We start from the raw sequence: 12,920 nt of genomic DNA, 5'->3' as shown, positions 1-12,920 counted from the left end.
CACTACCGGAAAAAAAATCAATGATGTGGCTGCTGATATAATTGGCAGACACAAAGACTTTAGAATAGCATCAGTTTGGTGGGTGTTTGGTGATACCAGAAATGTTACAGTGGTCACGTCTTTTAGGGCAGCTACCAGACTGATTGAAAGAAGAGTAAAAATTGGCTGGGTCCATTGTCAGGCCTATATTAGGGTCAACAGTGGTCGCTGCTTTAGGTGCTGGGGCTCGGGGCATCGTGGTTGACTTGCTGATTCCTACAGAATCTAATAAGCATATTGTTGCCAGAAATAACTGGTGCGCAGATTCTAATGAGTTGTCTCTATTCAGGATGTTAGTGGTCAATTTGGGTGGCAGTTGTTTCGACGCACATCATGGATAATTGCTGTTGAACTGGCACATGCAATGGTTATTGAATGTTACATATCACTGAATTGTGATTTACTTGAATACGAAGAGTTCATTGGATGGATGCATGATATAGTTAATAAATCTCCCAAGAAGGTTACTGTATTGGGAGATTTCAATTGCAAATCTGTCTTGGCGGGTAGTCGGTAGAGAAATCGCCGGGGTGAGACTTTGGCTGACTTCATTCAGTCGGCTAATCTGTACTGTATGAACCCTGACCTTCAGGTTAGAGGTCATTCCACTGTCCTTGATCTGACAATTCTAGATGGCCAATGGGATTATAATTTGTGTACCTGGAGCGTTCTGAGTGACGAGACAGTCAGTGATCACTTTGCCACTAATTTGGAAGTTGCGGATCCCTTGTTCCAAAATATCAATCGAAGACCTTTGCATTACACACAGCGATAGACAGACATGATAGTTTTGAGTTTTGAATGTTTCCTCGATGATTTGTTGATGATTTTTGGCCAACTCCAGATTTGCTGCAAGAACTAATTAATCAAGAGTTGGCGAAAGTCCCTTATCGCAATATTGGGTTTCAGCCAGCTTATTGGTGGCAACCGAGATTGCTGACCTATGACTGGTTTTCCAGCACCACAAACCCAAGAAGCAGACACTTAGGCCTCATGGTGGTGAGGCCTATAAAGCCGCAGAACTAGCTTTCCAAAGTAGATGTCAGCTTAGTTATAAAATCAAATGTGCTAAGAGGCACAAATGGCGGGAGTTTTGCCATGATCTGGATAATGATCCATGGGGACGGGCTTACCAGATAGCAATGAAGCGTTTTAAGGCACAGGCAGCTCACCAGGTTGCAAGATTGTTTCCTTGTGTACCACAACAGGTTACAGAGATGACAGAATGTGAAGTTAGATGCTTCACTCTTGATGAATTGGTCGCTGCCGTTAACAAGCTAATAGAGAAGAAGTCCTGGTCAAAATAGAATTTCGGCATCAATTCTTCAGAGCCTAATTCTCAAGGTTCCTTGGCAAATGCTGGAGATTACAAACTATGGACTGGTGACAAAAATCTTTCCAAAATGCTGGAAGGAGTCTTGGCTTGTTTTTTTCCAAAACCCAAGGAGAGAGATCTGCTGGTAGAGTATCGACCTCTGTGTTTGATTAATAATTTCGGGAAGGTGGTGGAGTAGATGCTGGTATCCTGCATAATGGATGAACTCAACGTGGGTGCTGCCATACATGATAATCAATTCGGGTTTTGGCCAGGGAGATCAGCAACACAGGCTGTATGCAAAGTGGTGAAATGGGTGTCACAAGTTGATAGTGGCACATGGAGAACCCCGGCGCATACCCATGATGATATTGCTTGATGTTAAAAATGCCTTCAGGTCCTTGCCCTGGGATGTCATCATGTTAGCTTTAAGACTGAAGGGCATCAGTGCATACCTCCAGATGCAAATCGGCGAATACTTAAATGAAGGTTATCTGTGGATATGGATGCAAGTTCAATCAGATTCCAGACCTTCGGTGGAGTCCCACAGAGCTCTGTTCTTGGCCCACTATTGTGGGTAATTGTATGATGAGGTGCTTAGATTAAGATTACCAGGGAGCACTGAATCTGTTGCATACGCAGATGATCTTGCTGTCCTAGTGGATGGCAAGACTGAAGAGATTCAGACTCAGGGTAATGAGGCTCTTGCTATAATTAATTTATGGATGGAGGAACATGGACTCTGTATGGCACCTGATAAGTGTGTATATACAACACTGACAGGAAGGAATAATTAGACCAATTGATCTTTGTCTCGCTAACACACCTATACAGCGCAGGGACAAGGTGAAGTATTTGGGTGTTATCACTGACAAATCACTCTTATCAGATCAGGGTTGTAATAACTCTGTGTTCTTAATAATTTTTATTAAGAACATATGTAATAATATTGAAAATTTTCATATTATTATATGGACATATTCATGATGGCACTAATAACTTACCACTAGTAGTCCCCAATTCACTGGTGAATCATTGCCTAGCATACCTGACTGTTAGCTATATGAGTACTTAGGTTTACTAAATAATAAATCTTTCTTTGCTTATTTATTTTGAAAACAATGAATAATTACAGTGAAAAATTAAATTATTAGACATTTTTTACATGTTTTAATGATGAAAAAATTTAAGAAAAAAAGGTCTTAGCTAGGTATAGCAAAAAGAGATATAAAAATAAATTTATAAGTGGAAGAGAAAAAACCTTTAAGCCTGATTACATAAGGAAAATAAGGATCACAATTATAATTTTATTAACCTTTTGAAGAATCCAATTCATCCACTTTGCCTTCAAAATATTCACACAATTCTTCTTGTAATACTGGCAGAACAGGAGGATCACACTGCTGTAAATAGTGTATTGCAATCAGGTATAAAGTAAATCCGGGCCATGTGCCATACTTAGGAGAATCAACCCTACATATCTAAGCAAAAAAACAAACAATGTATCCAAATAAAAATTATTAAAATAACTAATAACATTAACTGTAGATAACATAGTCTTTAACCAAATTTGATATTGCAAATAAAAATATTTCACCACTGTTCAACACTTAAAGATACTTTCTTCCCTATTCCTGACCACTACAAATGATTTTCAGACACATCTAACAATGGAACTATTATATATAACATTTTGGATAGCTTTTTAAATTTCAAATTCTCCACTTTCTGATGAGTAATTAGATAGGAATCTTTTATATTATGGAAATGGATTCAAAAATAAATTTTATGAAAAAAAAAAGAAGAATCTATTGGACTATTATTATCCTTTTAGGTTTTGAAATTCCTCTTGCATATAATATGGAGTTTAAATCTTTATCATCTAAATAATTTTCATTATTGCATCCACTTCATATTATATTTAACAAATATTTTCATCGTTGGTAAAAAACAACCATCTGATATTTTAATGATGGTAATATACACAAAAGCAGAAACACCATTAGTATTTTTACTGTTATAAATTGAAAAAATAAAAATCACTATCTAGTAGCAGAAATACAAAATACATTATTCTTGGAATTCCTTACATCCTGTCAACAAGTGGGCTCTATGTACTTATAAAAAAATTTAAATGACTAGCTAAATAGGGTAAAAAAAAGGAAAAACACTGAAACCTGCTGAAAATCTTTCATTACCAAAATACTATAAGAATGGTGAAGACCGGGTCAAATCAATGACTACTTTTTTTTAAAGTCACTAACTACCAGATAGATACTCAAATAAATAAATAAATATAACATAGGAGGTGATAAAATTCTGCATAGACATAATTTAAGTAAATTACATGCTCTAGAAATAATCATGTTGCATTACTGTATGTTCATAATTAAGATTAAAGCCACACACTGTCTTTTGTTAAAAATTGAAATTCCTGATTTTTTACTTTACCTTAAGAGCGCAGAATCTCTACTACACTTGTGTTTTATCAATTTACCTAACTGTTAAATCTATAACAGTGGTTGGTGATAAAAAACTCTGTGATCAAATGGGAAATCAGATTCTTTTACATATGTAATAAAAAAAAAGCAGAAGGAATAGTCTATTGAATAACAATTAAATTTACACTTTGAATTATATTCCAGCTGGACAGCAGGAGAACTACTAATTGCACAGCATGTAATAAAACAAATAATAAGTACTGCATTATGTTATTGTAGTTTAAACATTTTTATTTTACATGCAGTTAACAAATAAAATACAGACATCTCTCTTTAAATAAATGAAAATTTATATTAAATAGAAAATAAGTACTTAAAAGTTGTACCATTCTATTGGTCCTCATAATAATAGACACTGCTGGAATCAATTTCAAAAGATTTTTACCCACTTTAGCATTTCCAGCGAAATGTTTTCAATATCTTTCTTTATACTATGCATAGTATAATTCAATGAAGATGGGTGGTTTTGCAATGTAGAAACAATTTCTAAGTAACCTCACAGAAAAAGGTCAAGAGGTAATATATCAAAACAGAGTGGCCGATTCACATCATAAAAGTATGGTCCTTAGCATCTCTGCTGTATGTAACGTTTTGCTGAAACTGCATATTCTCTCAATTATGTATAACACTGCATTTTGGGGAAAAGAATTTAAGTAGATCATCAAGACAATGAAAACATGACCTCTTACCTGTTTGGGTGCATAGGGTGAATATGAGTAGAGCACTTCTTCAAAATTTAAGGAATGCCCAGCGCAGAGCCTTAATTGTATGTACTGGTGTTTTTAAAACAACCTCCTACGAGGTTACCACCGTATTGGGAAAGGCTCTCCCAATCGATTTAGTGGTGAAAGTTAGGGCAGTCATATGGAGATTGTGAAGAGGCTGGGAGTCGAAGGTGTTTGGGATGCGGTTTCGAGCCAGGCAGTAATGGATTGGAACGGTGATCACAATGCACCAGATCTAAATTTCATTCAGTTGCCCATCTCTTGCCTATGGAAGAGGCTGCAGAGCCTCGTGATGGAAGCATGGCAGCTGGAATGGGACACCACGACAAAGGGAAGATCCCTGTACAAGTTTATAAGGGATCTGAGGGGATGGTATGCCTCGAGTTCATTTTTAAGGGCAACTCACCAACCATGTTAATTTGAACCAATATCTGTTTCGGTTCCACCTGGCAGCTAATGAGCTGTGCATCTGCGGGGATGTTCAGTCAAATGAACACCTGATGTTTGACTGCCTTGCTCTTGGAGGGGGGGGGGGCAGAGACTGGGCCACCCTGGAACTTAGAGGTCAAGGAGAAAATTGGCCACTCACAAGCAACAAGTCAATATGGGGAGAGCTGCATTGTCGGACTGTGTGGGATTTCCTTGATGCGGTTGCTATGTTCAACCGACATCAGTAGTTTACTTAAGGGAAAGACTTCTACCGCACTGCTGTCGGAAGCTAACCTAGAGATATATGACTGACCACCAGCCAATTAAGGCTCCAATTGCTTTAATATGGTGGACAGGTACTTGCTGGCATTCAACGACCTAGGCGTGGCAGCGAATTGCTGTCTAGACGAAGTAAATTTTAATGAATGGATGTCATAAATATTTTTAATAGTTTACAGGGTGCGCCTACCCATTTTAGCAAATATATGACAAGTGAGTGGTTGGGACATGTAAGCTGGTGGTGTATGGCACCACGCTTAGTCTGCTCATGCTGTTAGGTAAGCTCTAGGAGCTATGTTAGGATACTGGTCGTTAAACTGTTCGAGGCTCAGTTGCCGTTTGTGGCACACACATTTGGTTTTATGCTTTAGGGTGACTGAATGAGGTGGTGGCAGGAGAAATGCCAAGAAAACCAATCAAGACAATGGAAAAACGTTTTAACAGTTAATTTCAGAGTATGCAAAGATTTAGAAAAGAAAGGCTTAGAAAATTAAATCTACGCAAAGGTTGCTGATGAAGCTGTAAAGGAAATTTCAACAGCTAAGTAATAGAAATTCTACTTTCAAACCACACAAAGATGAAATTATGGTTCACCAGGGAACTTCAGTATTGTCCAAAATTTCCGGGTTGATTTGCAATAGTTGCACACAGAGCTATTTATATCTATTTGTAGATACAACTACATTTGCAGGAAGGGAAATTTAACTCTGTAAATATCTTAGAAAAGTTTGGTCTTTTTTTTCTTTTTCCTGTTTAGCCTCCGGGAATTACCATTCAGGTATTACTTCAGAGGATGAATGAGGATGATATGTATGACTGTAGTCTTGTACAGTCTCAGTTCGACCATTCCTGAGATGTGTGATTAATTGAAATTCAACCACCAAATAACACTGGTATCCTTGATCTAGTATTCAAATCCATACAAAAGTAACTGCTTTTACTAGGAACTCTTGACTTTCAAATCAGCTGATTTCAGAAGACACGTTCACCATTATACCAACCTGGTGGATAGAAACATTTAGTCTGGGCAAATTCAAACTCACAGCTTCCTTCAAAAAGGTTTTTCTTGGACTTTTAATAGCATCATTTAACACATACTGGTTTCATCAGTATGACAAATGTAGGTTGAACTGTTGATTTTTTGAGTCTGAAATTACCGAATACCAATGGGCGCAGACCCAATCAAACTGCTCATTTTTTGTCAACTAGAGAACATACTGGAAACCAGTCATTCATTCAAGAGCAGAGCTTCTAAACAGAGCAGTCTACAAAACCCACACAGAGTTACTGAGAGACTTTGTTGCAATCACACTATTTAATCAGACTTTGAAAATATATTACAAATGTGCAGAAGCTACCACTCAGTGATAAATTACCATTATATGGCTATCATGCCATATAATAAGAAACAAACATGTGAATATATAGAACCAAAAATGTTTTTCCTCAATCCTACTTATTTAAATTAAAACAAAACAATAAAAGCAGGTAAAAAAAAGAAATGAGACATTTTTTAACTTATTTGTTACCTTGCCCCAAAGACGAAATAAGCAAATTATCATACAGGCTCGCTCATCAATTTCGGTATATTTTAATATCAGATTGGATACCTGTGCAGTCACTACTGTACTAGGACTTATTTCACAAGATAAGCCAGTTTTTATATCAACAAATTTCATCTTGATGATCTTGTTACTGGCACTCCGTGTGACTACAACATCTCTAAAAACAATCAACATATAGAAATTAATATAAGCAAATAAATAAATCTTAAAATCAAATTTCAGTTAACAAGCCAAGATTAACTGATAAAACTAATAAGGCTATCATTTCAGCAAAAATCTCCAGTTTTCTTTACAATTAAGCAATCAGAAGGAAAAACTACACAAATTACAAATAACAAACAGGCATCTTATAAACATATGAAAAAAATAGACTTTTCATGTAATCATATAATTAAAGCAATGTATACTTTTTAATTTAATTAATAGAATGTTATATACTAACCTAAATTTATTTTTATCAGAATCTATTAAAGAGTGAACCAATTCAAATGCTCCTTCCAGATTTGACTGGGACTTGATCAGCAAGTTAACCTCACTATCCTTCAGTCCAAGCCCATGTAAAGATGATCCATACAAGGATATTCTACAATCTAGAAAAATATATAAACAATGAATTTTAAAACACTGCCATTTACATTACAAGAAAGTGAGTATTACTACCATGTCTTCTCTTACTCAACATAAAAAATAATAAAGTAATCCAATTGTCTCAACAAGACGCAAGTCAAACTTTTAGATTGTCACCAGTTTACGCCTACACTAAAAACTATGGTAAATATGCTTTTCCAAGGCAAACTAAGCAGTTATTTTTAACCCCATTTTAGACTAGGATCTATATATATGAAGACCACTATATTTTTTCAATAATACCATGAACTGATATATCAGATTTTCATCATCAATGCCATAATATTGTTATTCTTAAATACACTCACTTAATGCACGTTTTTATCATCAAAATAATCAGCAATATTAAAATAATGCCCTGGTATAAATTTTAATTAGGTTAACAAAGTTTCTTTGTTATATTTGTGCAGTGTGTTACACTACACATGCTAATTTGCTTTATCAGCTGTTTCAGCAGTGACCTAACCGTGTGCATAACCCGAGTTATGTATGTCAGTATTCAACTAATTTTTGTTTATTTTCTTACAACATACTTTATTCTAGTCAAGTGTAATTCACAAATTAAAAGTTAAAAAAATTATTTAAGTGCATGTAAGTTAGTTACATTCTTTTTTTTTTTTTTTGGTCTTCAGTCATTTGACTGGTTTGATGCAGCTCTCCAAGATTCCCTATCTAGTGCTAGTCGTTTCATTTCAGTATACCCTCTACATCCTACATCCCCAACAATTTGTTTTACATACTCCAAACGTGGCCTGCCTACACAATTTTTCCCTTCTACCTGTCCTTCCAATATTAAAGCGACTATTCCAGGATGCCTTAGTATGTGGCCTATAAGTCTGTCTCTTCTTTTAACTATATTTTTCCAAATGCTTCTTTCTTCATCTATTTGCCGCAATACCTCTTCATTTGTCACTTTATCCACCCATCTGATTTTTAACATTCTCCTATAGCACCACATTTCAAAAGCTTCTAATCTTTTCTTCTCAGATACTCCGATTGTCCAAGTTTCACTTCCATATAAAGCGACACTCAAACATACACTTTCAAAAATCTTTTCCTGACATTTAAATTAATTTTTGATGTAAACAAATTATATTTCTTACTGAAGGCTTGTTTAGCTTGTGCTATTCGGTATTTTATATCGCTCCTGCTTCGTCCATCTTTAGTAATTTTACTTCCGAAATAACAAAATTCTTCTACCTCCATAATCTTTTCTCCTCCTATTTTCACATTCAGCGGTCCATCTTTGTTATTTCTACTACATTTCATTACTTTTGTTTTGTTCTTGTTTATTTTCATGCGATAGTTCTTGCGTAGGACTTCATCTATGCCGTTCATTGTTTCTTCTAAATCCTTTTTACTCTCGGCTAGAATTACTATATCATCAGCAAATCGTAGCATCTTTATCTTTTCACCTTGTACTGTTACTCCGAATCTAAATTGTTCTTTAACATCATTAACTGCTAGTTCCATGTAAAGATTAAAAAGTAACTGAGATAGGGAACATCCTTGTCGGACTCCCTTTCTTATTAGGGCTTCTTTCTTATGTTCTTCAATTGTTATTGTTGCTGTTTGGTTCCTGTACATATTAGCAATTGTTCTTCTATCACTGTATTTGAACCCTAATTTTTTTAAAATGCTGAACATTTTATTCCAGTCTACGTTATCGAAAGCCTTTTCTAGGTCTATAAACGCCAAGTATGTTGGTTTGTTTTTCTTTAATCTTCCTTCTACTATTAATCTGAGGCCTAAAATTGCTTCCCTTGTCCCTATACTTTTCCTGAAACCAAATTGGTCTTCTCCTAACACTTCTTCCACTCTCCTCTCAATTCTTCTGTATAAAATTCTAGTTAAGATTTTTGATGCATGACTAGTTAAACTAATTGTTCTGTATTCTTCACATTTTTCTGCCCCTGCTTTCTTTGGTATCATAACTATAACACTTTTTTTGAAGTCTGATGGAAATTCCCCATTTTCATAAATATTACACACCAGTTTGTATAATCTATCAATCGCTTCCTCACCTGCACTGCGCAGTAATTCTACAGGTATTCCGTCTATTCCAGGAGCCTTTCTGCCATTTAAATCTTTTAATGCTCTCTTAAATTCAGATCTCAGTATTGTTTCTCCCATTTCATCCTCCTCAACTTCCTCTATAACACCATTTTCTAATTCATTTCCTCCGTATAACTCTTCAATATATTCCACCCATCTATCGACTTTACCTTTCGTATTATATATTGGTGTACCATCTTTGTTTAACACATTATTAGATTTTAATTTATGTACCCCAAAATTTTCCTTAACTTTCCTGTATGCTCCGTCTATTTTACCAATGTTCATTTCTCTTTCCACTTCTGAACACTTTTCTTTAATCCACTCTTCTTTCACCAGTTTGCACTTCCTGTTTATAGTATTTCTTAATTTCCGATAGTTCCTTTTACTTTCTTCATCACTAGCATTCTTATATTTTCTACGTTCATCCATCAGCTGCAATATATCGTCTGAAACCCAAGGTTTTCTACCGGTTCTCTTTATTCCGCCTAAGTTTGCTTCTGCTGATTTAAGAATTTCCTTTTTAACATTCTCCCATTCTTCTTCTACATTTTCTACCTTATCTTTTTTACTCAGACCTCTTGCGATGTCCTCCTCAAAAATCTTCTTTACCTCCTCTTCCTCAAGCTTCTCTAAATTCCACCGATTCATCTGACACCTTTTCTTCAGGTTTTTAAACCCCAATCTACATTTCATTATCACCAAATTATGGTCGCTATCAATGTCTGCTCCAGGGTAAGTTTTGCAGTCAACGAGTTGATTTCTAAATCTTTGCTTAACCATGATATAATCTATCTGATACCTTCCAGTATCGCCTGGCTTTTTCCAAGTGTATATTCTTCTATTATGATTTTTAAATTGGGTGTTGGCAATTACTAAATTATACTTCGTGCAAAATTCTATAAGTCGGTCCCCTCTTTCATTCCTTTTGCCCAGCCCGTATTCACCCACTATATTTCCTTCCTTGCCTTTTCCAATGCTTGCATTCCAATCTCCAACTATTATTAAATTTTCATCTCCTTTTACGTGTTTAATTGCTTCATCAATCTCTTCGTATACACACTCTACCTCATCATCATCATGGGCGCTTGTAGGCATATAGACGTTAACAATCGTTGTCGGTTTAGGTTTTGATTTTATCCTTATTACAATTCTACATTACTAACAAGTTACATTCTAACAAGTACAAAAGTTGCAGTACAGCCTATTATTTCAGAAGTTGTAAACAAAATGAAACATTTGGATACACCAATGTAAATTAGGTATGGGGGCCCACCTTTGGGGCATAACATAACAATGGCTGCCATTTTGAATCGCCGTCCATTTATTTAAATGGGAAGGGGGTCAAGTGACGTATCAAAACAGAACAGATTGAGTTTTTACCAAGAATTCATTTCTGCAATCAGATTTCACATAACTTTTACAGTGTAGGAGTTATTGGCATCCAAAAGTTTGAAAATCTTATTCTTTTGCAGGTAACATATAATGGCTTTGACGAATTGAGGTGATCCTGATGACTGATGAACGAAGCAGTCGAGTTGTAGCAGATTTCAACAGGCGCCACCCTGAGAAATTGGTGTTAGTTGTTCCTCCATTCTGTGTATTCTTCATAGCAACAAATGGCACCCATTTAAGATGAAAATGCTGCAAAAATTTTCCAAGGATGACTCAGACAGACATATCGAGTTCTGTATGTGGGCATTTTGTCAATATCAGAACAATCCTACATTCCCACAGAATATCCTATTCAGTGACAAGGTAATGTTTTATGTCAGTGACGAGGTGAACTGGCAGAATCATCAACATAGGTGTGATGAAAATCCCCACTGGACTGACCCATCCAATGTTAAAATGCTTAAATTATGGTGTGTGGGTTATGGGGTACCCATGAAGCTGACCAGTCTTCATCGATGAAACCCTTAACTCCAAGCAGTACTTGGACATGCTGAGAGACACTGTCTTTCGTTTCCTTTTAAATGAAGATGGAACATTCCCTTCATTTTTTCAACAAGATGGTGCTCTGCCACACTTTGGGTTATATGTTCATCAGTGGCTCGATGTCCAATTGCCTGGACAATGGATTGGTCGGCATGGCCCAGTGCAATGGCCACCAGGTTCACCCTACCTCACACCTACGGACTTTTATTTGTGGGGACATTTGAAGCAACTTGTTTAGGCAGAGAAGATTCATGATGTTCACCGTCTGCAACAAAGAACTATGCTGTGCTGCACGGAAATCGCACCAGAAATGCTTCTGCGAGTGTCTGCTGACTGGAGTTATGCATTCAACAAAACGATCGATATATTGAACACATTATGTTGCCCTCCAGTGTCAATTTTGGATGCCAATAACTCCTACACTTTAACAGTTATATTGTTTTGATATGTCACATGACCCCCTTCCCATTTAAATAGATGGATGGTGATTCAAAATGGCGGCCTTTGTTGTGTTATGCCCCAAAGGTGGGCCCTCATATCCAATTTACGTTGGTGTATTCAAATGTTTCATTTGCTTTACAACTTCTGAAATAATAGGTTGTAATGTAACCTTTGGACCACTTTGTATATTTGGTTCGACATAAATATTTTGTTGTTTTTCTTGATTTTAAGCCTATGTACTGTAATTATAACCAACTTCAAAATAGTTTTTATTTATAGTACATTTTTAAGGTCAATGTAATAAAGTTCTAACAATTTAGAATGATTCAGAGAAATGGGAAATTTGTGTCAGAAGCCCTGAGTGGTTGTCAGCACTGAATAACTCATAGAAGCCTCACACCATCTTTCTATTTAATTATCATGGCTGCTTGAAATGGTGCATAATCAGCTTTTGCCATCAAAGCTTTTTATAAAAATAATAAAAGTGTGGAGGCTGTGCAGAGTGAAATTTACTGTCAATTTAATTTAGGATGCTACAATCATTTACCATCAGCACATGAAATTAACACATAGCGTATATAATTTTGAGGAAAAAGGTTCACCAATAAAAAAGAAACCTCCCGGCAGTGTGCTGACTGTTCCTACACCAGACAACATCAAGACTGTTCAAGCTGCTATCATAAGAAGCCCACACCATACAATTCATCATCATCAAGCAGTATCTTTACAATTCAAGTGTTTAAAGAATACTTTGTTGCAGGACTTACTTTACAATCTGTACAAGTTGCAGATCTTCCAGGAACTGAAACCAAACGAACATATAGTGTGCTATCAAATTTGTGAACGAATAGTTGTAAAGATGAATGAGGACAGTGACTTGGTTAGTAAATAAACTGTGGATATTGGATGCAGTCCATTTATACCTTAATGGATTTGTTATTAAACAAAATTTTTATTTTTAAGCACAACAAAACCCTACACAGCTACACCAGTGCCTGCTACACAA

The 12,920-nt window shown here is 35.9% G+C and overlaps 1 protein-coding gene across 3 annotated transcripts in view; it reads right to left on the bottom strand.

Annotated features, from left to right (window-relative positions):
• LOC142323246 (terminal uridylyltransferase 4-like) overlaps window positions 1–12,920 on the bottom strand; it is a 133,297-nt gene that overhangs the window by 53,277 nt on the left and 67,100 nt on the right. For all 3 annotated transcript variants that reach the window (XM_075362629.1, XM_075362631.1, XM_075362630.1), the window contains exons 6-8: window positions 7,296–7,443; window positions 6,818–7,010; window positions 2,670–2,835 (exon numbers count right to left, since the gene is read on the bottom strand). In XM_075362629.1, the coding sequence (XP_075218744.1) occupies window positions 2,670–2,835; window positions 6,818–7,010; window positions 7,296–7,443 (507 nt within the window). The remainder of the gene's footprint in view (window positions 1–2,669; window positions 2,836–6,817; window positions 7,011–7,295; window positions 7,444–12,920) is intronic.

Source organism: Lycorma delicatula, chromosome 4, assembly GCF_047948215.1.
Source record: "Lycorma delicatula isolate Av1 chromosome 4, ASM4794821v1, whole genome shotgun sequence".
Taxonomy (NCBI): Eukaryota; Metazoa; Arthropoda; class Insecta; order Hemiptera; family Fulgoridae; genus Lycorma; species Lycorma delicatula.
This window is presented reverse-complemented; position numbering and strand designations above follow the sequence as displayed.